A 26,536-nucleotide genomic window follows, 5' to 3' on the forward strand; every position below is an offset into this window, starting at 1 on the left:
GGTGATTAAATATAATTCTATTGTTGATAGAATACTCCTAATGCGGAGTATTGAAAAAGTTAAAGTTATCTCAAAGTTAGGCCCAAGAGATCATACTTGAGACTTTGATCGATGGAAATTTTATATTTCCATGATAGATTACGATAATTGGATACAATTGTGTCATGAATTATCTCCAACGAGGGGAATTGTGATGATCCTCAAAGGGGGTTCAAATAGGTAAACTTGAATCTCTGATCGAAGAGAATCTTGTGCTTTCACGATTGATCAGAATAATTAGATACAATTGTATCGTTGATGGACTGTTACGGAATATTGAAAAAGTTTGAGTATCTTCGAAGAGGGGAAGTGACGAGATGTTGTTCAAGAAGGATACAAGTAATCAAACCCACACCGCTGATAGAAAGACAAACGAAGAACCTTGTGCTTCCATTATGGATCGTGATCGTTGGAACAGTTTTATAACCAAGCAAAATGTTGGAAAAGTTTCAGTTAAGTCCTGGTTAAGTATTGTGAAATATTGAAAAATATTGTCTTATATCCGAGTTAGATGTGCAGGATATTAAAAAAGATCGGATCGAGTCTTGTTCAAGTTATTCTCAGATCCAGGTTAGGTACACACATTATACAGAATATTAAAAAGGGTTCTGTTTTTCTACTACTCTATTTTTATTTTCGAAAACTTATAACTTCCACGCTTGTTTCAAACTTTTATTTATTCGATGAGTGTTAATGTTCTCACCATCGAAACGAGGCGAGCAATTTATTATACACGTTCTACGTTTTTGAATGTTATCGAAGGTTCTCGACTATTCCGATCGAATCAGATCGCAGTACTATCGGATCGCAAGTATTCTTGTCTACGTTTAAAGAATAAACTCACACTATATTGGAACGCGATTTTGTATAGCTTCGTTCGAACAAAAAAGACAAGGTTTGTCTTGCGATCAAATATTGTGTCAACACGAAGCCTTTCAACAGCAATTTCATCGATCCACGGAACGACATTGCACCGAAGGAAATTTTCATCGAGCGTTTCCTTGGAATATTAGACAACGGAGCATACGTACGAACGTAGGGTTCAGACGCATACCTGCTTTCTGTTTAGCATGGCATGCAATATTGCGAACAAGTTTTACGAGACGAAATGCCCCCCGTTCTTTGATGCTCGCAAACCGAGGTAACCAATAAACTTTTTCCCCGTGTAACCGTGTAGCTTTGTTTTCGAGCGACAGTTCCAACTATTAGATAGTTATATTTCGAATGAATTTTCGAGAATTTAATCGTGGCTCTAATCCGTTGAACCGTAGAAACAAGTTTGTTCTCCGCAAAGAAACAAAGTACGATATTTTAGAAGAACGCGCAACATATTTTAAAGGGAAGAAACATACACAACATTGCACAGAGGGAAGAAATATACGCAACGTTGTACGAAGGGAAGAAAAATGTTGCAACGTATTGTACAGAAATTAAGATGGAAGGAATTTTCGAATTGTATTTTACAACCCGAGCTTAACTAGAAAACATCCATTCGTTGCAATCGATGACTAATTGCAATCTAATACCGCCATTCGTATAATTATTTGATACCTGAGTACGATTGATCACATTGTGTTGTAGCGTTACAGTGAATTAATACGTGCTCGACGTTCCATTCGAGAAATAACATCCAATATAGCGTTCTCGAATACTGTGCGTAACTCGAAAATAATGCATTCGTGGATCTACGTTTGTATGATCTTTCTTTCGTCGATAGAGCGAACAAAGAACTCTCCAAAAGTTTTCTCAGTTATTTCACAATCGTCTTGTATATGTATTCAAATTTCTTGTTCTACGGTGTTCATGAAATTTAAAAACCATCGACTGGTCCGACACAACCACGTTCTACCAGAGATTGCTCCTTTGAGGCCTGGTCAATCGTAGCATGCCTCTGCTTTATCGAACGTCTTGCCACGCTTTTGCTCGGCTTTCATGAAATTTAATAGCACACGCATCTCGACGTAAGTTACCTCGCGTTCGTTCTGATTTTCCTTTCCCGAACAGGATTATTCTTTGGATTTTCATTTCTTTCTTAAAGATGAGATACTTTTACGCCATTCCCTTACCGAATTACAACGATGAGAAATATTTAGAATCTATCTTGGAATTGATTTAAAATACTAAACGAACAAACTAGACCTCGGGATATCTTAAAAGATTCACCCCGATTGTAACGTCAAATTCTTACAAAAAAGACTCTTCGTTGTACCAAAGAACCCAATTCGATCTTGATTCGACTCGTCCTCTTTAAAACGTTCGTTGGTCATTTAAAACCATGTCCAGTGGATAGGTAATATAATTAACCGTATCCTTAGATTCTTCGATGAAAATAAAAATAGCGATTACACGAAATCTTGACAAAACTAGTAGATACACTTCCAACGTATAATATCGTAACTACGCTGCGCTACGAACCTCTTCTAATTAATATCCAATCCTGCTAGTAACGAGTCCACCTCGTCTATAACTACTAACTTAATCTACGAACTCACTCTGCGATTAAGTGCCAGTTAAAGTGTATCTCTCGCAGTAAAAAGTCATTATGATATTCACCTGGCCCGAAAACCCGATCTCGTTCCAACTTTCACCTCTAACTCGCTCCGTTTCTGGCCACTCTGACCGCGGTACTTTCTATGCAAAACCGCCAATTAATTATACGGCATACGGTGCTTCGTATTATCATGGCCGCCTCGCCGTTTCCATCTTTCCTCTTCCGAAGTTACATCACCTGTTACGTCACACCAACTTCCCTAACCGTGCGCCAGTTCCTCGCTTCATCGCGAACGACACGAACGATTTCGTAACAATCTATCACGCATCGTCCCGAGCGTGGTACACGCCACGAGTGCTTCGTTCATTCTGCTCCCCCGTGTTACGCGATGACGGATCTTCGTCGTCCCGTTCTCCTATTGCAAACTCTCCCGACCGTTATTATCTCCCGCAGCAGCAATCCTTTTCATCGCGTAAAGGGATTTCGCAAAAGTTTAGCGAGGAGAACGCGGACGGACGCGGACCCGAAATTCAATAGATGGCCGGACGATAGAGGATGTTGTGAAGATTGTTACGATGAGCATGATCTATGGGAGCACCGTGGCCCGGTCTACCCCACAGCCTTCTCCAGGTATCGAAGTGCCTGCGACAGCTTTCCTGTTCCGCTCGTCGTTCGTCCTGGAACGAAAATCGTCTCTGTACGCACGTGAGTTTTCGCTTCAAAGTCACCGCCAAATGTTTTGACCGCTCGAAACCACCAACAAGGTCTCTCTGGTCACCGAACGAACAACTATAGCATTCTTTGTGCTTTAAGTAGCAAAGAGTTAAATAAAAGTAGAAATGTTACATTTGAAACGGGTGTTGTATATATAATACTAAATACATAGTATTTTCGAAACGCGCTTTTGGATTTGAGAGACAGGGAACACGTATTGGCGAGCTTGCGCGAAAAAAGGAAACCGTGGAACAGCTGAAAGGTATAGTAGGATTTAACATCGAATAACCTTGAGCGGCCAAAATATCTAGCGCTCACTTTGGCACCAGCCGGGCGCCGCTAATACGTAACTGAAAACGTTAACGATCGCCAGAAGTATCGCGACAATCGACGTAACATCGGTCCTATAATTTTCTATTATACGTTTCTTTCTGATTATTCTACACTTACCTGCGCGTTCTCCCGTTTTCGTCGCATTTGCTCGGCGAGCTCGGCAATATACTCGCGATTCCCGACTCCCAACGGTCGTAATCTGCCGACAAAAGCGGCACGGATGAGTTTCTCGTGGTTCGGGTCTCGTTCACATTACAATTTTTACACGCTCTCGAAGCGTTCGTTAATTCGCGCAACTTTCATCGAAAGTGATTTCTAAAATATCGCGTACACCGAATGTCGCATAGCGAGGTGTAACCAGATGCGTCGAGCAGAACGCACGCTAAAGATTCGTAACGAGTACGGTGGTGGTGGATGATGTAAAGGAGAAGTGAACAGCGCGAACGATGGTGGTTTGTCTTTAATAAAAAGCGTTTCGCGCACGGTTTAACTACCCATATATTTCTCTGTCGCTTCGGACGCGTGCATTATTTTGCAAATTACTCCGAGTAAAAGTTGTCCAACCGATTCGGTATCGCCGCGAGCTTCGAAAATTACGTTTAAAATGTTCTCCGTTGCGACACGAAACGTCTTAACGATCAGTTCTTCGTTGAAGTTCAACGTCTCTCGTATCGATTGAGTTTTCGAGTATTACGTGTCCCGACGAATTTACAAATTACTACGAGCACTGTAAAGTGACTAATACGCGATGTTACGATTGCGAGGGTATTAAGGCTGCGTATTCTAAACGAGTTTACTTCTTCTCTACTTTTATTCGCTGGTAATTCAATGCGGAATGGTGCGACTCCGTGAAGCGAAATGACTCCATTAACTGCAATTTGAACGTAACGACGCCACGCGTCGGATCCCACCTTCGATTTTCGCGTTCAAAGGCGAACGACTGTGCCCGCGCGACGTTTTCCCGCCGAGAAGTTTAACCAGACATCGTCAAATACTTGATCAAAAACGGCTGAAATTGCAGTCTATAATTGCTTCGTGTACGCGTTGGAAATTCTGGTGAAATTGCAGCTCGTCGCGCGCGAGCTTTCACCCGTGAAACACAAAGGGAACGACGATACAAATATTCGGAACAATAACTTGTGATTTCATCGGCTCGGATAATGGCCGTGACACTCATTGCAATGCATATCAAAACTTACGATAATACTACTGTCGCGAGACCGAATCGCCTGTTTTTGAATGCATTTCCGGTGAACGTACGTATACGCGTACGAAAAGAAAAATTTCTATCGTCCGTGAGTTCAAACACACCTTTACGAACCAACGATCACGTTCTCTCGATCGTTATACCTCGATACTATTTTCTTCGAGAAAGAGGCAAAATTTGTAACGAACTCAAACAGATAGTAATTGTTTGGGAAAAAAATACATAAAAAATGTGGAATAAAATTTTCTTGTACAAGTGTTCGTTTTTAGGAAAATCGATTTTGAAAATTCGTGGAGAACCTTATTCGTTAGTCTTCGTTGCATTTTTTTACAAATGGTTGATGAAACACAAGTAGTAAGGGGAACACAATATAGTAGTTAGACGAGGTAGATAAATCACCACGTGCTCTTCGAGTCGATTTTCTCGAAAGTGAACAAATTTATGAAAAAATTTTATTCCACGTTTCTGATTTATTTTTACGCGAGAAATTCGACTGTACTCTAAATTTTGACCCTTTATGAAAGAAAAGTGTTTAGACGCGTAGAAACGAAATTGTACAAACGATTTGTAATTCGATCGAGCTTTTCGTAAGATTGGTTGCGAAAAGTCACCTAACCGCAACTTCTATCTTAACAAGAAACCGACACGCTCTTCCATCTCCTCGATAAGCTTCCCACGGTCTATAAAACTTTCATTGGCACATCGGGTTCGGAAGGTTGCCAAGCATCCCAATGAAATGTGAGAGCGCGTTAAGGGAGCCACTGAAAGACAAGAAAAGCTTCTGAGAACAAGAGGAATGTCGTTTACGATAAAAATATACGAAACAATTCGTGGATACTTGTTGCCAAACTTCCGTCGAACGAATTAACTTCCACGATGGAATTTCTATCGTCGTCGAAGAATTATTTTTCAAGGTCGTATTAACGTTCTTCCACAAGTGTCCCAAAACAGTGTTTTACGAACCTTTTATCGATGTTTTTCTCGTGAATAAAAATACAATCAACCGACTTAAGGATAAATAAATAAATAAACCGTACCAATGTAACTTTTAAAACTTAATTCGATCGTCGCGATATACTTTCCCACGAATGTAAAACGAGTCGTACTAAAAGCACGAAATTACAGAAATCCCAACGCAGAGTAAATTAATTCCCAGAAAAGGCGCGAATTTTACTTCCCAAGAGAAATAAATCGATGTGCCTTGGTTCACAAAGGAGACTTCGAAATTCTGGCTGTCCACCGGTAGTTTATTGTTTGCCCCGAGAGTTAAAAGAGTCCGCATTAGGAGGGTGAAATTACAAAAATCCTTTAGGGATTATACGAAGATTCGTGTGCACGCGAGAAATAATTCCCTGGTACGTGTGCGCGTTAGTTCCAAAGAGTTAAGCTGCCCCAAACACGTAAGAAAGGATAAGCACGACGCTGCTTTAGTGACACGTACACTGGCCAGTCTGCTAAGGGTGTTTACCCCTTAATAACGGTGCTTATGCGAGGCGTTATGCAGATAAAATGCTGGAAACTCTGACGAGAATGCGATTCCCTTATTCTACGTCGGGTGACTGGTAACGCTGTCCTTTCTTGCGGCTGAGAATCAGTCTTTCTCCCCTCCGCGAGAAGAGGAACGGTGTATAAATTAAGTAAAAAGTAGCGCTACGGGAATAATGGAACTTTTATGAATCGAGAAACTTTCTGAATAAGTCGAATCTTCATCGTATTAAAGCGTCGCAAGGCTTAGTTCGTAACTGTTCGACCGTGCAAAGTATACACCCGGTGACAGCGATTCATGCCACGTAAGGGACAAGTGACCCAGTTCACGCTACCCCCACTCCTCCGTCTCGCGCGTCATAGAGCCAGACGGCTGCGCGACGAAGATGCGCGGAAGCATTACATCGCCGACCGCACAACAGGAACGATCTCCGTGAACGTCTGACGTATACATCGCTACGAAGTAACAATACTCTCACACTGTGACATCAAAGATTCGTAATAGACTATCGATTCAACGAACTTTTCTATCCAACGCTTATCATTGTATTTCGCGAATAAATTCCAAAATACGTAATCTCGAGCGAAAGTTAATGCAATATAAATCTTTCCAGACGGTGAAAATGTTAGTTTTGAATCGCGTGGATCGACCGAAAGAAATTCAAAGACGACTCGAAATAGAGAAATGGGATTGTAATGACGTCCAAACACACTCTGTCCAGGGTCGCAGTTTCGCTTCGCAAGGATTTACACGAGAAAATCGTTCGAAAGGACCGAGACTAACACGGGATCAAATTTTCCTCTGTTGGAAGGCAAACAGTGCAAGAAGTCGGTGGAAATAGGAGCAGTACATTGTCCGGGTGTCTATTCTTTTCTCGAGGAACCTTCTCCAAAGAAAGTGTTCATTATAACAGAGACAAGAAGCGAATTGGAGCGAGCGCGGAGCGAGGACTTAGCTCGAACATGTGCACCTCGCGTGTTGGCTGAAGGAAACGACGCACCTCCCAAATTAGAGAATTAGTCTCCTCGAGACGGTTGCAGTGACTCGCGTGGTAAAGAGAAATATTTACTTGTAAACGAAAGGGTGAACAAACTCGGAAGAACGTCCTACCTAATTGAATTATTCAACCGAGTAATTGATAGATAAACATTGTTATAACGAAGAATTTCGCTCGCGCAACCTCGTCGAGCAACTGAACAATCGTCGAGAAACGGTCTCCATATTTTTCTCGATAATAATTGAAGATAGAGGAACGTAGTGGAATTAAAAATTTGCCATACTTCTTCTTTATTTCGCTCTCGCGAAGCAGCCGATAATCGACAGTGATTAATTGCAGCGGTGCCCCGCGGCGTCCGACCGTATTATAAACAACGTAACACCCACGGTGGCCGCTTCATACAGAATTCCATTAAACGCTATCAAAGTGTCTCATTATACATCAGTCTCCCAGTGTTCCTGTCTGTAACCGCCATATCACGATGAAACAATATCTTGTCCCACGTAGTATATCTACCACAATAAAATAGCGAAACAATTGGTTAATACATTAATTCTGAAGGCTTAATTTCTTCGAACGGTGCATAAACGGTTCAAGTCTGTTTGAAATTATAACAGATCGAAATAAGAAAATGTATGAAATAGTTCGTCGCTGGACAAAGACACTCGAATACGTTTGCACGTCTGTAATACATCCGCCACAATAAAATAACAAAATAATTAATTAATAATTCTGTCGGTTCCATTTCTTCGATGCGTGAATAATACAAATTTATTTGGAGTGACGACAAACCGAACGAACGAAAATATAAAACAGTTTTTCGTCGCGCGAAGAAACTCACCGTTAGAACGTGTTTGCACCTATTTCGACGGCGATGCACACACGTAAATATTAAATAAAGATTGTCAACATCGATTTATTGCCCATCTCGGCCGAAAACGTGAAAAATATCCACCGTGGTGCAGAATGTGGAAAAAAGAAATCGTCCTGCCGAGACCGTTTCAAGTAGAGAAGACCAACGGTGGTCAGACACAAAGAACGAAGACTCCTCGAACGGAACGAATCCGAAATAACTCGATCAGGAGGGTGGAACTCGATCTCGCACGGTTGAGTTTCAAAAAGTTATTCTCGCTTCGGATCCACTCGTGAGAAGCTCCCGGAAAACTGTTACAAAGGGAGACTTACATATCTATCTATATATATATATATACACACCGTTGGGTAAAAAAATTCCTCTCGTTGGGAATCCTTCAATGTTTCGACGAATCGACGGTCTTCGGTTAATCTCGAGGAATAACAAAAACCGGGAAGACGAGGCACGAACAGCGAGGATCGAAGCGCGTATTCGAGACCAGGAGTTAACGTCGCGTCGTCCCGGCAATTTTTCTTTGGGTAACCATCCGTTTGGAGTGAAAATACCGTAGACGGTTTCTTGTTTCGCGGAGCTCGTGGGAAAATCGGTGCACGACGGTACGAGGAGAGAAGCAATCTGTCAAAATGGTTGGAGAAAGTAAAAGGAAAGTAAGCGGCATGAAAGACAACGCTCGATGAGGGCGGCCGTCTCCAGCGATTTTTCAACGCGTAATTACCCGAACGCCTTCGAACCGAGGCAAGGAAAACCGTGTTGACGAGTACACAGACCGACAGATTCTAACGTTGACAAACATTCGAGGGGAAGGGGACGCGTGGAGGGGAGCGCTGAAGTTGTCGAGGTCGCGAGAGTTCAGGTCAGTGGGTTGATTACCTGTAATGTAGTTACATTCTCCACCACCACCACCACCCCCCCCCCAACTCCCCTTTACCCTGAGGACCGTAACAACGCTAAACCAGACCTGCATTGTAGGCTCACGGCTCGTCGCATTTTGATATCGGTACGGCGCATCGGGAACGCTTTGCTGCGCAAATATACACGGCTCGAGACTCGATTCGGATTGTAACTTGGACAAACTGTTTCTGATCTCCGTGGAAGATGGGACGTCACGTGGCGAGATAACCTTGGACGACCTTGATCGATACGAGTCATTCTTTTCATATTTTTCGAACGCGAATCTTACGAATATTCCGAAACGATACCTACAAGGAACGATTCAATTTAAAGGATCACTGTATTAAGTACTATAGTATACACTGACTTTACGGTAAGTGTATATATTAAGAGAGTAAAAAATGTTCTACGAAAGTATGTTCCATGTACCTTACTTTTCGAGTTATGGATAATCGAAGAAAATGTTCCAAGTGTTGACAAAAGATTGATTTTTTCATACCGGATTAACAGAATAATCTCTCAAGGGAAATACATTACTATGTTATAGATTACTTGGCACACGAATCTCAATTTGTTTCCAGAGGTCAACTTTTCAGGTCCGCACAGTACATAGGCTTTCGAAAGAGAAACCACGAATGATTTTAATGAATTCCAATGAATTAAATACACGATAGATTTTAAACAACTCCGAAATAAAAATGTCGACGAAGAAGCCACTTTGAATATTTTCTTCGATCGTTCAAAAATCGCTGACTAACGTATGTAGGATGTACGTTCATAGGACATTTTTTATTCGTTTTGTCGCGTAAATTCGTCCCCTGTAGTACGTACATGTATTTCCGAATCACCCTGAATAATATTTACCTCGTAAACCTTTGACTTTCGATCGAAACATTTTTCCACGTCACGAATAATCTCGACGATACGATCGAAACAGAACACCCTGTACATCTCACGGATAATGTAAGTCGAGTAATTGCAAGATTCGTTTCTGAAAGAAGCTTTTGAATCTAATTAATGCAACGAAACAGTACCGTGCCCTGGAAAGGTTCAGACGGATATCATACAGGGTGTCCCATTGAAAACGGGATCTCCAGCTTTCTTTACTTTTTTTCTAAATTAGAAAAGAGCACTCGTAGCTCGAGCACTCTCTCAGAGTAGTAAATCTAGGCACGAGATTACCTCAAAAACAAGTCTACACTTTAACTTTCCCGTATCATCGGGAAAACGAAATAATTAAGCGTCTCGTTCCTGGTGAGATACCCTGTATAATATAAAAAACAAACAAAACGAACCCCATCTCCAGAGACTCGAAGCTCCGTAGATCACTCTTCGAATAACTAACAAGACGGAGCAAATAAAAGAGTGTCTTCCGGTAGAAATAATTTAATAAAGGAGATAAGCGAGAATCGAGGAACACCAACGAGGATTAGAGGTGAACGGGAGACAAAGGATGAAAAATGGCGTAGAGCGAATTTCATTTTCCGTGCGATACGTACGAGTCTATCGTGTATCCAGGACGCGTGGCGTCGGTGGCAACGTGACGAGTGCTCTGTGGTTGCGAGTAATAACGTCTGCTGGTCAAAAGCGGTACCAGTTCCACGCCACCGGTCAATTCGTACACCTGAACCTCCTCGTTGTAACGATGCTTGGGATCCTGCACCAGCTGCATATCCGTCGTGATACCTGAGAAACGAACTGGCCTAGAACACCGGTTGTCCTTCCAGCACCGAGAACCTATTTTTACCTGGCTCAGCCTTGTCGTCGAAGAACTTGTTCATGTCCGTGACGGCCAACGGATGAATATTCTTTCGATGCAGCCTCTCGATCGTCGTGTTGTTCGTCCAACCCTGCAAGAATCGAACACGGTACAACCCAGTGCAAACTCGACCGAACAGAACCCTGTTTCGTCCCAATTTGTGCTGGGTGCTGAGTATCTCTAAAAGTAGATGATTTGATGTTTGTGCAGCTATAAACATCTAATTCTATGGGTTGTCTATGAAACGAGTTAGTTGAAATACAAAGCGTACGTATACGATGTGTTAATCTACACCCTAACGGAACCGGTATTGTAATCCCATCGAGAGCAGCATTAGCGTGGACTTTGATGAAGCTATCGTTGCAGTTCGATCGGAATCGGTGTCGTTCTAGATCGGTCTACAGTTAGCCCAGGGTGAAACTAACATTACAGAGCGATGAAGATAGGCGTTGGTCCGAGTTCTAGCGAAGCTAGGATTGGAGTTTGATCAGGATGAGCGTTAAATCGAATCTCGATGAAAGCTGCGGCACAGTTCAGTCAATGTCAGCGTAGACCCGGAGTCTGATGAAACTGAAATTAGAATAATATCTTGATCGGCATTAACCCGCGCCGAGAGCATCGCGGTTGCTCCATCAGATCTCCGCGTCAACGTGAACTTTGTTGAAGCCGGAACGGAACAGTGCTAACGACCACGATCTCCTCCGAACGACCTCCCTCCCCGAGCACCGTATCAACCGAAGAGGACAACAGAAGAAAGAGAGGATAAATCAAAGAACGAATCCCGGAAGAGGGTGATAGAGCTGTCCGAAAGAATTTATCATCGAGTAATCAGTAATCACTTAGGTGGACCGTGGCTCGACTTAACGCGGCCGGAATGTTCATCCATCAATGTCGCTCTAGTTAGCCGGTTGGTTGCAACAAGGCCGCCCGGTTTATTATGAAGAAAAACAGAAAACCGTCCATAAATCCATCCGCCATAAATCCGTGTCCGGATACCGGCACGGGAGACGGAGAGACAACGAATCGACAAGGACGGACGGTGCAGGTAGCACGGGTACCAAAGCGGTTGAACGATGGAGAAGAACGGTTGCACAGAGAGGGACATAGGGAAAAGAGTGTAGCGCGAACGAGCTTGCGCGCAGGAAGAAGTAAACTTGGCCCGAAGTGGAACGCGGTAATAAATTTCAGTTTAAACTTTCCGGCCGCGGAAGCGAGTCGGTAGAGGATCGTTCAATTACGCAGTAACGCGGCACGGTTATGTGTCTGCCGTTCGAGGATGCTACCGGCGGTTAATTAAAAATTAAGAGTTTCGCTCCGCGGGATCGTTTGGCGCGGTCTGAAGCCGAGAGACGAGACGGAGGCAGGGCTCGATTCGAGCCGCGTCTCCACGGAAACGCGGCCGCCATGTCCCGCAAGCACGTTAATGTAAGCGTTAATTTCCACTTCAAACGCTGTTTGTCGATGCTCGTATACGATGCGCGACGCCCGCTAGAAAAACCACCGGCTCTTGTCCTGTCGACGCAGACCCGGGTCGTTGCATTTATTTTTACGATGGCTGCGAGTGTTGATACAGAGCTTAGCAATCACGAGGATCGATGCCGTAGGACGTCGAAGGACCTACCGACAACGTGTTCACGATGTGGATGTCGAGGAACGAATCGACCGATCGAGAATGTTAAGTCGATGTCGAAGGATGGACCGACAGGATGTCATTGTGTCGTTGTCAAGGGATGGACCGACATGTTGTCATTGTGTCGATGTCAAGGGATGAATTGACATTGTGTCACTGTGTCGATGTCAAGGGATGAGTTGACATTGCGTCACTGTGTCGATGTCAAGGGATGGACCGACATGATGTCATTGTGTCACTTTGTAGGGATGGGCCGACATGATGTTATTGTGTCGATGTCTAAGGATGAACCAACATGATGTCATTGTGTCGATGTCAAGGGATGAATTGACAGGATGTCATTGTACCGATGTCAAGAGACAAACCAGCAGAATGACACCAATGTCGTGTCAAAGAACCTACCGACAATAAGTCGATGTCAGTGTCAAGCGACAGGATGATGGTATGCTGACGATGTCGATATCAAGGGATGGATCGACAACGAGTCGATGTTGTCGATATCACAGGACGTGTAGTTAGCACATCGATGGTGTGGATGTCAGATGAGCCGACAGGATGACGACAATGTCGGTGTCGAAGAACCTACCGACAATAAGTCGATATCGACGTCAAGAAATAGGCCGCCAAGGTGTTGACGATATCGATGTAAAAAAGATGTGCTGATGGAATGTTGACGGTGTCGATGTCAAAGGATGTACCGACAACGTATTGACGATGTCGATGTCAAGGGACGTGACGACAGGATGTCGATGGTATCGATATCAAAGGACGTGCAGGTAACACGTTGACGATATGTATGTCGAGAGACGTACCGGTAGCATTTTGACCGTGTCAATGTGAAATTACGCGTCGATGAGTAGCACCACAATGGTTGGATTTGATCGCATTTACGTGGAGGTTATTTGCACGAGTAAATTCGATCATAAGCGACTTGGGTATTGCGTGTGGAATACGGTCGCGCACTAGCCGGATCAGTTGACTACTTAAGGTCAAATTTCTGATCATACAACCGCATTTTATCTTATCTGACCATACACACGCATACATCCATAATTGCCTGACTATACACTCGCATTTCCACTTGTCCGACCATAGACGGATGTAATACCACTCGCCAGGCCATATACCAGGCCCTACTACTTGTCCGACCATATACGGTAGTCATGCTACGTGTCTGACCATAGGCGGATCATGCTACTCGAACACTGTAGCAACGTAGAATTCAAACAGCAACCACTTTGTTAATACTGAACCCAGACTATTGCCACAATAATCAAATTAAAGTTTAATCCTTCCACTTTCTTCCCATTATGGCCTATTTGATTGTGGTCGATACACAAGTAAGGAAATCGCCACTTGAAGAGGGGGTTGTCAAATTCTAACAGTTGTTTGCCTCCAAGGTGGCCCATAAAAAATTTGATATATCAAAATTGAGGAACCCCCAAATTTGATACATCGAAATTGCGGTGGTATGGTCAGAAAATTAGACATAAAAAAAAGAGTTGGTAAATTATTGGTCAGATTGTCACATAACGCAGTCGTTTGTCTTTCAAACAAGCGCAAGAGCAAAAAAATGAGTTGATTTTTAACGCAGTTAGAACAATTTAACGAGGTCCTTGCTTTTTCGGTCCTCGCCTTTCCTTCGTTACTCGAGGTCAAGTAGTACTCGACGTACATGGTCAGACAAGTAGTATTACTCCCGCCTGTGATCAGACAAGCAGTATTACCGCCGCCTGTGATCGGACAAGTAGTATGACCCCCGTCTGTGATCGGACAAGTAGTATGACCCCCGTCTATGGTCAAACGAGTAGTCTGCGCTACTATAATGGCTATAACATCGTTAAAAATCATCGTATTTTAATGCTGTCGGGCTCGTTTGAAAGGCAAATGACTGCGCTATCCGACAATCTGACCAATAATTAACTCTGTTTTTAACCGTTTGAGTCCCAAGCAGCGTGATCGCACTGTTCAGATTTTATGTCGAGAAAATCCAACACATTTCGGGAGTTGTCGACAACTGTCGGTGCGCTACCGACTGTCGAATTCGCGCGCTCAGATTTACTGACGCAAGTACATCACACGGCTCCTTCTTTTAATGTAAATAATACATTTTACAATAGATGCAATACTATAATAATATTGCAATGATTCATTACAAAATAAAACATTTTGTATTTCATTGCTATCTTCGCAATAATTTTTATCGAACGAAACTTGAAATATTTACAAACTTTCAGCACGTCATATGTAATAATACAGATGTATTTCGTAAAATAACGAATTACAAATTAAAAATATTTTTGTGTTTCGAACAAAGAATTTAAATGGGGTGTGATACTTATAATTTGTAACATCCGATGTTTATCAAAACATATTGGATGAATTCCTTTTTTACATTGCACACAAATTGAATGTGATCTTTTCATTACATTTTCGATACTGAAGACTACGTATTGTCGCAAGTTACGTTGTGACAAATTTTACTAAACCAAATGTTTTTTTCCAAACCGCGTGCTTTCTTTTCGTTCGTCCACTCGCACTCAATTTCAAAAATAATATTCGAAATAAAATCTAACCGATTCGTTGCTTTGCTCTTAACTCTTTCCTTGTAGATTATATTATATATGTATTTAAAACGATGAGGTTGATTATAAAATAAACGAAGCGCTATCGCGCCGCTTGGGATTCATCGACGTAAAATAAAAGAAGCGCTCTCGCGCCGCTTGGGCCTTCTCGTACTCATTTAGAGAAAGCGCGGTTGCGCTGTTCGGGATTCTTCGACAGTATTTTTTCAATACCCCCTGGGACTCAAACGGTTATGGCCACGATGTGCGGCCATCCCCACTATACCGTATTCCATCCGTCACAACGTCATCTATAGTCTCCTCGTACAAACCTGCAGATGTACACAGCGCCGCGTTAACCTAATTAGACTAACTCGGATCTGAACCACCAGCATTTACCTTTCAGAGTGGCGTAATAGTGAAAACCACGGAATTCGTTGGGCATCATAAATAACTGTCGCGAAATTTCAACCTGCATGCGTTTGAAAGGAGTGTACAAGTAAACAAAAGGGATATTCACTAGCAAATGCTGCAGCCGCGCACAGAAGCTCATAAATATTTTAATATTGCGCGCCAATTTACTTTCACCTACAAAAACACGAGACTCTTCTCTTTACAAACCTCTGTTCCGGGGAAGTGGTAGCGAATCTCGAGTCTAGCTCGCTGCGCTTCTATGTACAAAGCAATAAACAAGTTGCCAGCGGGTCGATTTTGACGGAGTTAGAATTAATTGCGTACCGGTGAAAATTGTCGCGAACACTTGGTGTAAACATTCCCTAATTTTCAAGCAAGCTTAACCACAAGGAAGAGAACGAGCGTAACAAGCTGATCGCTCGTGGATCTTCGTGCTTAACGCAATCAAGGAGTACGCGTACCAGGGATTCGAGGAAGCGCACACCCAGCAACTTGGGATCCCTCCAAGGAACTCCACCGGGACCGGGACGACCCCACGGCCAAAGAGGCGCCAGCTAAGCACACGGCGTCATAGCATATTAAGCAGTTTCCAAGGTTCGTTTCCTACATCCGCATCGCGACTACCTCGACTTCGAGGGCGCGCTGAATATCATTGCACTTGATGCACAGGATGTATCTACCGGCATGTGTTTAACAAGATGTACACTAATATGCGGGATGTTTTCGAAAATAATGAAACAGCGAGGGAAATGTGCGGCCTATTTGATAGTACTTCCAAGTTCTAAACAACTGTTTACAATTAAGTCCTAGTGTGTGATTTTGCTGACTAATCCGGGAAACCCTATCTTACGATGTTCTTTCAACGTTATGGAGTATATTGACACGCAAGTATGGTAATATAATACTTCCAAATTCTGGACAACTGTTTACAATTAATTCCTACAATTAATTCCTAGTGTATGATTTTGCTAACTAATCCGGGAGACACTAGTTTACGATGTTCTTTGAACGCTACGGAGTGTATTGACATCTAAGTATGATAATACTTCCAAGTTCTGGACAACTGTTTACAATTAATTCCCATTTAGTGCATGATTTTGCTAACTAATCCGACCAACCCTATCTTACGATGTTCTTTGAACGTTATGGAGTATCTATATACTGCATAATGTCTAAACATGCAAGTATGGTAATACTTCAAAGTTCTGGACAACTGTTTACAATTAATTCCCATTTGTGTATGATTTTGCTAATTAATCCGAGAGACCCTATCTTACAATCTTCTTACAGAGTATCTTGACCGATTGTATTATTCGTACCATAAAACTTAGCCTAGCGACTTTCTTAAAAAAACGTTGCCTGTGCAAATAAATAGGTAGAACTAAGATCTGTTTTGTGGTTTCCTAGCTCTTAACAAACACCGAAACTTTTCGCTGATACTTCGAACAAGATTAACCCGAAAGCTCAACGAACGACCTAAATTAAACGTTTGGACATAAGATACAAGATCTCGGTACCGAGTTTCATTTTTGAAGCGGTTCTTAAACATTAAGGTACAATACCCTATAGTTTTGCGTCGTTAAATAGAATGTGATCTCGATGTCGAAAAATGGCAAGTAAAGTAAAGAGCTAAAACTAGCTCTACAAACACGATCGTATTTTCGAATGTACACAGACGTACGAGATCGAGTCCAGATGACCAATACCTGATCCTCGAAACGCAAGGGGCCGGCACAACGCCTATCTTTCTTCAGAATTTTTCAAAGAAATTCTGAAGAAATTCCTCAATGCGATGATTTTCGCGTCGCCAAGAGAAATCGACTTTCTCGCTACGAAACGTTGCCGGGTCTACGTGATCGGAGAACGATACGTCTACGGTTCGAACGGAAACGAGCTGAACACTCGGCTGTGTCGACTGTTCTCTCTCTTTATCCGCGTTATTGCCAGCAGAAAGATGTTTCACGTTCACCCTACAACGAAAGTCCATTACGAAATGCCTCTTGCGCCCGGCGTCGCGACAAAACCCGGATCATTTCGAACCGTTTATAATGTAATTTTATTGTCGTACAAACGACTGGATGCACTGGATTAGACCACCGTACGATCCCGCAATGCCGAATGGAAGTTTCCGTTCGAACGGTTTGTGGTAAAACTTCGCTCAGTTCGAAATGTAACGAAGAGGAGGTTGATTGGAACGAAACCTAACGCTACGATCGAGACACGGAGTCCAGAAGCAATTGTTCGAAAAATTTCGCGGAAGAATTTACCCGGTCGCTTTTGAAAAATTAAAAACTACCTTGGAAAGGTACTCCCTCCACTCGTCGAAGATCGTTTCCCGAGGTTGCGTTACACGTTTCAGCGTATCGAACGACATTTTCGTGTTCGGAGCCACGAACCGACTCGGTGAAGAAAATTAACTTGGAACATTGATTCCGTGGCGGGAATAAAGATCGAGAAAACTTGTACTCCGTATCGGGTGAATTATCGAGAAATGTATGTATTACTATCGATTACCATCGATTCTTCGTGAAAATGGAAGGTAACGGACCGGTGTATAATGAAAGTTTGGCGGAATAAACGGTAAAAAGTTCCGAAAAAGTTTTTCTTACCAAGGTAGGTAATTCCTATTACTTCGGATAAGTAGAGTTCCGCGAAACGAATAAAATTTCAATTAAAAAGAAATTCCGAGGGGAAGATCTCGCGAAACGATGAAGTCTCGACACGAGGCTCGAGTTCTAATCTAAACTTACGCAACTTTCCGCTTCCCCGGCAACGAAATTATCCTCGGCAAATTATCAAACGATTAAGAATTATCCGCGAAGTTTGTTAACAAGCTGTCATTACGCCGCGTAAAGAATATCGACGCCAATCGATACGACCGTTAATACATATTCCATGAACGAACGGATAGAATGGTTTCGTGCTCGAGGTCGCTTGAGATGTTAATGAAATGCAACGTCATCGTCGAGGTGACGGCGATGATATCACCGGATTTTATCGAGCCGTGGCACGATAACGATGACCGCTCCTACTTGGCCTTTCCATCGTCTTTTGTCGTGATTCGATCGACCCACTGTCGCTATCCGAGCATCTGGCAATGGCTACTTTCCCGATACGCTGCCTTTGTGACATTAAACGCGATAGAGGCGACTTTTGGTGAAAGTTTCGCGTACCGGGGCTCCTGGAAAAATATCGAGAAAGACGCTCCGAGAATTAGAAATGAGATACCTTGTCGCTCACCGACCTCCCGAGTAATCTCACTTTCGAAGTTCAGGATCGATGCTCCCGTCGACGATTCGCAGTAACGTTTCTGGTAGTGTCTGTGAATTTTTTTCGCGCGAAATTCGACTGAAATTTACTGACCACGAGCGCGAATCGGATAGCAGATTTTTCTCTTCTGGTTCCAAGGAACAGAATTTTTTTTTTTTTTTTTGGAAAAGCATAAAATCGGGGTATTCTCGAAGAAAGTAGAGTAAGTGCCAAATTAATGGATTTTGTCTTTTGGTGAAAAAAAAACATTCGATGCACCAATGGTAATACTGTGGTAATCTGAGTGTAATTTTATTGTTGTAAATTTCAATCTAAGTGTAATTTCATTGTTGTGTATTCGAATTTGAGTGTAATCTCATTGTTGTATATTCCAATCTGAGTGTAATTTCATCGTTGTATATTTCACGTTGATTTCGTGAAAAATACCATACGTACTAGCTAAAGTTTGCAAATTTTTTTTCAGGTAATTGAACAGCAAATTGCTAACCACGAGTACGAATGGGATAGCAGATTTTTTTCTTTCAGTTCCGAGAAACAGAATTTTTTTCTTCAGAAAAGAATAAAATCGAGGTATTCTTAGAGAAAATAACGTAAGTGTCGAATTAACGAATTTTGTTTTCTCGGTAAAAAAATGTTTAACAAGGCAATGGTGATACTGTGGTAATTTGAGTTCAATTTCATTGTTGGTTGTTTCGCGTTGATTTCGTGGAAAATACCCTATGCAGCAAATGAAATCTGTGAATTGTTTTTCAGGAAATTGGACAGCAAATTGCTGACCACAGGTACGGATTGGATAGTAGACCTTTCTGTCTCGTTTCTTTAGAATGGAATAGAATTAATGTATTCCTGTGGAAAGTAGCGTGAGTGCTAGATTAAACAATTTTATTTTTCTAGGAAAAAAATATTTAATACAACGATGATAATATCTCACATTGATTTCGTGAAAATACCAGAGATAATATTTTAGTTGCTTTCCTTTCTTTATTTTTTCATTCATTTTAATCCCTGCTGTAACAATCTAAAAATAGAAACAGAAATTTCAAAAAATAGTTCAGATTGACACGTTAAGTCATTGCAAATTAAAGCGAGTGGCAAATAGTCTTCTCAATGAACTAAAAGGTGGCACGTAATGGATGTTCTATAAAATTGAATTATTTTTTGTCGAATTTTCATCGAGTGAACGTAAAAAATAGAAAATTCCGTTCTACGTTTCGTTCATTCGATCCTTAATCGTATATACGAGTAAACATAAACAAAAATTTGCTAATAACTATAAGTCGGATAAATTTTTTTTTTATACTAAAGAAATTTACTTTTTGCCACTTACGTTAGTTTCTACGACAACGATTCGATCGTTTTCGACGATTATGGACAAAACGATTCTATAAATTAAAAATAAAACAACTTCTTGCAAGTAATTGGTAGAGAAATATGCATGATTATTTTTTTAAATAGATCGTTAGATCCGTGTCAGATTTATTCGAGTAACAAATGATGCACCATTTTCCAATGGTCGCTGTTTTTCAAAAGATTGCCAGACAAATCTGCGAAATGAAACTGCGCGTAAACGAGCACTTCTCGTTGTTCCGCTGATAATAAACAGGATCGTTGAGAAATGAACAATTTACTAGTTCCTTGGAAACGTGTATAAAAAATAGAAAGGAGTGTTCCAAGAACATAATGAAAAGTTTCTCTATACATTCTTTACAAACTAGTCGTCGGTGTTAGTTCAACGTAAGATAAAACACGGCATTGCTTATGTGTCGACCTAATATATCCGATAATGAAGATGTGAATAATGGATAAATGGAAAGTTCGGTGGATGGCCTTTCTTTTACATGAGACTGTTCTCCGAGGGTTGCTCGAAAAGAAAACACAAGATTCGCCGGCGGCAAGCTGGAATTACAGAATATAAAATCGCCTGCGAGAGCAATAAACTGTACGGAATGCGGAACAGTACAATACAAAGGTTCAAAATTGGAGCGAACCTACAAGGTAGCGAAAATGTACTTGAATAAATTGCTATTCGCGATGTAGCTACCAATTTCGTATTTCTTCGACAAATGAAAACGTCAATAAAATATTATTCTTATCGTCGCAAAGGAATTGATCGAGGCGTGAGAAGACATGCAGGTGACTGTCAAATTAGTTCATTCGGGTTTAGTTAAGTTTGTCTACGTTCAGCTGTGTTTGTCTATGCTTGTCCAAGTACACATTTGCTTATACCAACGTTCGAATCTACTTTGAATCGACTTTATAATCGTCGAAATACACGTTTGTCCATGTTTGTCACCGTTCGTCCCCGTTTGTTCGTATCTGTCTATGTTTGTTTTCGTTTCATCTCTTTTGTCCGCGTCCACGGACACTGTGGGACCATCGACGAGTCGACATTTCACGTGTCATAGCCACGTGCGATACACTCGAACCTCCCTGACATCACGATGCGAACGGAGTGTCTCTGTCCCGTTAATTTGCAGCCGAAAAGAGTCTTCGAAGCGATAAATAGTCAAGGTCTTCGACACTGGCTACCGAACAAGGTAACAATAGATCACCGGCGTGGTGCTTCCTGCGCAATCACACGTTCCAAACCCAGGGCGAAGTATGCAGGGCGCAGCTGACGAGCGCACACCACTTTTTAAACTTTGAATTGCAAATCGTCTTCGGAACTAGTTCTCGAATCACGACCAGGACGCCTGTTCGCGTCGCTTGAAACACACGGAGGGCAAACGTTTGCACGGTTATTATCGGTCAATCGAGAAACCTTCTTCGCGGCAATAACGGTTCTCGTTCTTGCCAGGATAATAAGGCTACGAAACGACATCCTTCCTCGCGAATTGCCCTTCGCAAAAACAGCCGGCCTAATTTCGCGCTCAAGCTTCCCTCCTGTTCCCCATTTTAGAATTGTATTCGTATGCCACGTCACACGGACGAATGATATTACTTCACGTAGATCTTCGTGTCCTGAATTTCACCGAATACTACGCCCCGTGAATGTCGAGGGCACTTTTCGAGATATCGTTCACGCCACGGAGTCACATATCGTGATGTTTTATACGTTCGGGGGGTTTATTCGAGATCCCTGGGACACGGTTCGTTTCCTTTTTCGGATTAAAACGAAAACGACAACGTGCGATTTCGTCGACCGAGTGACCACATTGCGAACCATCGTGCTCGACCTAACGCTAACAAAATATCGCAACAGTAGTTTTTTCCATGGAACGAAGATCAGAGCATCGAGCCGAGCGTACGGCAGCATCGTTAACGAATGCGAAACGCGGCACGTTGCGCACGAAAACGAAATCAACTTCCACCTCGGGATGAAAAAAAGCACCGCGTAGCCTTGTAATTTCAGATTGCAGCGTTTATTTATAGCGGAACTGTAGCGAGGCAGCGCTTGGGATCCGTGTTTGCTCACCCGTTCAATAATACGAGAAGGCAAGAAGGTAATTATTGGCGGCGTGTATATTTTAAAGGGACGCTTGGAATCGAAACGCCCGGATTGAAAATCAGTAATTCATGCGTCTGTAAACGAATTTCGAGCGTTCCGTTGCCTCCCGGGGAAATCACTCGAATAGAAAAAAAAGAACCTCGAGACACGAATATATTAAATGATGCCGAGCATTCCTATTGTCCGCGTATTTCCTTCAATTATTCGATACTTTCGCGTGTGAAAAAAAATTACTTTATCCCGAAGACTTTAGTGGACATTCGACGTAAATGAAAAGAATTCAAGCACTTCGACTTGACATCGATTGCCTGTTCGTGATCGCTCATCTTGTAACACTACTTTATTTTCATTGAAGTTTGAATCTTTGAAAGGTAATTTTCAAATTAGAAATGTATCGCATAAAATATACTTGGAAAGATTGTTCTATAATTTCAAAATACAAATATATATTACACGTAAAAAAAAATTGATTTAAAAAAATCGTGTATCAGACTCGAGTCAAAGAAATCCAAATGGGTTCCATATTTAAACCCTTGTAGATTGATGCAAAGAGAACAGAAATAGAAAGGGAATATCCAAATAACGTAGAGAGGGGGTAGATCAATGCCCGTGTCCTTGAGCGGCCAATTCATTTGGACTCGAACTGATTTCACTTCGCGCTTACAATCTCCTAACATAAAAGTATTAGGTTGTTCGGAAAGTCATTTCGTTCTTTTCGATGAAAATGAAACACGATTTTTTTTAGAGTGTACAAACGTTTCATTAAATTATACATTCCCCATTTTGGAAAACGAAATGACTTTACGAACAACCCAATAGAATAGCGTCAACGATAGTTTTAAATATTTGTATACCGTTTTGAAGATAATTTCAGCCCATTCGTTTGCTATAAATATTCTTGCCTAAAATCATCGAAATAACGTTCTGTAAAAACGAACGATTAACCGTCATTTCTATCGACCCCGTGTCATGAATCGCCCTGTAAAATATATTCGAAAGAAAGCAAATACAAAAGTAACCGATCATAAAAGTCGATCATTATTTTGTAAAAATTCCCGGCCTAGCAGACGCGATAAAAATTGATCGAACTATTTCAACCAGAGCGAGAACGCAGCCGCCGGTGTAAGGAATTAATTAATGAAGCACGGCCGTGTGATTAATTGAAAAAGAGAGCGCCGTTATAGCGTACATGTCCCTCATGTGGAATCGATTCGCGCGTTTTCAATTTAACGCCGCGTGTAATGAATGAATAACATCCAATTTGTGAAAGAATATCCGCGTTTGTCGATCCGCGCATTGGTGTAGAGACATCAGGATTTTTATACCGACCTGTCGCGAGCCATTTTGAAATATTTTCTAGCGAAATTTGACAAACAAAGAGCGTTCGTTAAATATTTTATGTTCACGATGGAACATTGAAATGTTTAATCGGAAAACATTTACCGTAGAAGGTTTTCCAATAAAACATAATGAAATTTCGTACGTTCTTTTAAGCAACAAATGAATTGTAATAATAATACGAGAAACGCGTAAAGCACAGTCAGAGATCAATCGATGAAAATTGGTTATAGCGTGCTTTGAACTTTCGATGTGCAGTACACTCCGGTTTTGTATTATTATGCATTGTATATTATATTTGATAATCGGATAGAAAACCGTCAGTGATGACACGAACTGTGTTACACAACGCTTGAACGGAAAACTTGTTGATCGGGTCGAGTATATTTCGCTGATTAAAACAAATCGAGTGATCCACAAATGGACGTTAAAACGTGAGAATTGCAACGAAACTGGCGTGTTTATCGAAAAACAGCGAGCGTGGAAGAGTGGTTTTTGGTCGGGAAAAGCTTGGATCTCAAGTTGAATACTGTTATCTGATCAGATAGAAACGAATTCGCGTAAAAATACAGCGAAAACAATGGCTAGTCTGTTTGTTCCATTCTGTTCCAACGATTTTTTCTCCCGCCCCGAAAAAAGTCGAGTCTGGGGTGCATTCGGTTGTTTAAATACTCTATAAATCGTTTGAAACATTACCTGACCGAAATTCTGACACCTTGGTGGCTCCGGGGGCTCCAGCGGCACGTTTTTCTTTCTAAGGGTGGCTGCGCAAGGCGCACCCCCTCCAGGCTTACCCCAAGGCGAATAATTCTCCAAGATTTTCTGGAGCTGAAAAAAAGAAGAAGAAAAAATGGAGAGAGAGAGAAATATTCGAGCTCGTAAGCCCGATTTTTCGATTACCGAAAAATATTACACGCAATCGTTTACGGTGGAACGAGATTCTAACGTGCGCGAAATATTTTCGAAGCAACATTCGTAAAATTGTCCGTAATATGATATTTACATCCGAAGTTCCCGATACGGGGGATTGAAAAATTACCACAAATTGAAAAATCCGATAAATAGAAAGAGACACCGGACAAATTCAGTTCGGAATTTTTATCCAAAATTTAATTAAAATTCTTCACCGTTACCCGATAACAACCCAGAGAGAAATATCGATGTATATCGCGGAATAGTTTCTTTTTTTTTTCGCCCCACCAGAAACGGGAAATGCCTACGCCAATGGCGACTCTGTACTCCGGCGATTTCGCCTGTCTGACACTGCACGGATTGATTCTACTGCGTCCTTATCGAGACCCTATTGTCCGAACAGTTTTAGAGAGCGAGCATCCGGGACCGATCGAGAACCCGCTTTCAAGGCTCCTCCTTCATCGCGGTCCAACGAGATTTTAAAATCCGGCTAAAGATTTAAACGGAACTCAGCCTCCCGTTTTATCGCGAACTCACGCTCGAGATCAATACTCCGAGAAAAACGAAATTCGTTAAACAACAATTTTCCTTGAAAACGCTCCGCAGCTTGTCGAACATTCCGATAACATTTTTGCAACAAGAACAAGTACGATTGTCCGTCAAATCGATGTATTATACAAATGTATACACCCTTAAAAAAAAAAAAAAACCATGTACCATTGTCATCGAAGCAATATCGATTTTACATCGATATTTGGAACACCAACTATTAGGAAAATACAATAGCGCGGAGATAAAAGGAAAACAATCACTCGGTTATTTATTTGCGCGAGAGTTATTATAAATTTTACCGTTACATTTACCATCTTCTTCGGTAGATAATACAATAACTACGCGTCATAATTACCGAATAAGTACTACATTTCACCGATTCAAATCTAAGGAATTGATTATAATTACATTGATCTCGTGTAAGATTGTACGATATTATTTACCAAAAGAGAAACCGAAATTACAATCGAAAGGGATACTTTTTGCCGCTGTATTTTCTTTATAATAAAAATTAAGCTTGTCTCAAGAATTTAGGGGTATCTCGCTTTTACTCTGTATTACAACGTGGACACTTTCTTCTAATATTTGCAACGAATACTAACAGTAAGAATAGTATATCAACGTCTGTGATAACATTAATTTTAAAGTACAAAGCTTCTCGACTGTACTCGTTCTCGGTCTACCGTAAATGGGACAATTTCGTCTGATTACGTAACGTGGAAATTTTTACGAAATTTGTATTCACCGATGTAAAAATCACTTCCTTCGGTCACGTATCTCGAAGCTTTCGTTGATTTATCACCATAATCCGTACACGAACGCTCGTGTTTATTATTATGTGGAAGACAGTCTCACGGTGGAACCTTTGTGGCATGCTAATGTTCAGCTGTTCTTAATCCGGCGTCGGAGGGCCGCGATAAGTAATTCGGATGCACTTTATGACCGCTGAATATTTAAATCTTTTATTGCAATTCTGCGGGCCCGCTGCTACACGTATGAATCTTCTACCAGAAATTGTTCTCTGCGGCAAAAAGAAATCTCGACCCTTGCGCGCTGATAATATCCTCTACTGACGCCTCCGTGTAAAATGGATATTTACAACCTTTTTAAAGCGAAATTATGCCCTATAAAGTACGCGCCGGGTCCGCGGGCTAAAATTAAAAAATTTAACGCCGCGTTGATTATAAAGGGCTCGGCGATCCTTTTATTTGCGTTCAACCTGCGGAAGACGATAAGAAGGAAAATTGTTTCTCTTCACTATAATTCGAAACTTCGCGTCGCGCGGCAGCCTGGAATTCGTTTGTAATTGGATCAATATAATTGACAAATTGAAATCAGAATTTTAACCGAGAAAATATTCAATAAGTAAGATGATATTCAATAAATGAGAAAATATTCAATGTATACGAAAATATTCAATGAATAAGAAAGTATTCGATAAATGAGAAAATATTCAACGAATAAGAAAATAGCCAATAAATAATTTCTTCGATTCTTCTGTACATTATACGATCGTTTTCGTTAATAATTGCATATTCGAATTTTTGCAAATTTACTACCGTGACAATTTATACGAAAAAAAAAAAACTAAATGAGAACGGTGAAATAACACGAAAC

At 41.5% G+C, this 26,536-nt stretch overlaps 1 protein-coding gene across 1 annotated transcript in view; it reads right to left on the reverse strand.

Moving 5' to 3' along the window:
* Window positions 1-662: 662 nt before the first annotated feature.
* Window positions 663-26,536, reverse strand: part of LOC143145849 (uncharacterized) — a 33,119-nt gene continuing 7,245 nt past the window's right edge. Inside the window, exons 3-7 of the mRNA XM_076309621.1 lie at window positions 24,152-24,283; window positions 10,780-10,882; window positions 10,532-10,718; window positions 3,695-3,776; window positions 663-3,207 (exon numbers count right to left, since the gene is read on the reverse strand). Coding sequence (XP_076165736.1) covers window positions 3,061-3,207; window positions 3,695-3,776; window positions 10,532-10,718; window positions 10,780-10,882; window positions 24,152-24,283 — 651 coding nt within the window. The 3' untranslated portion in view covers window positions 663-3,060. The remainder of the gene's footprint in view (window positions 3,208-3,694; window positions 3,777-10,531; window positions 10,719-10,779; window positions 10,883-24,151; window positions 24,284-26,536) is intronic.

This window comes from Ptiloglossa arizonensis, chromosome 1 (genome assembly GCF_051014685.1).
Source record: "Ptiloglossa arizonensis isolate GNS036 chromosome 1, iyPtiAriz1_principal, whole genome shotgun sequence".
NCBI classification, from domain to species: Eukaryota; Metazoa; Arthropoda; class Insecta; order Hymenoptera; family Colletidae; genus Ptiloglossa; species Ptiloglossa arizonensis.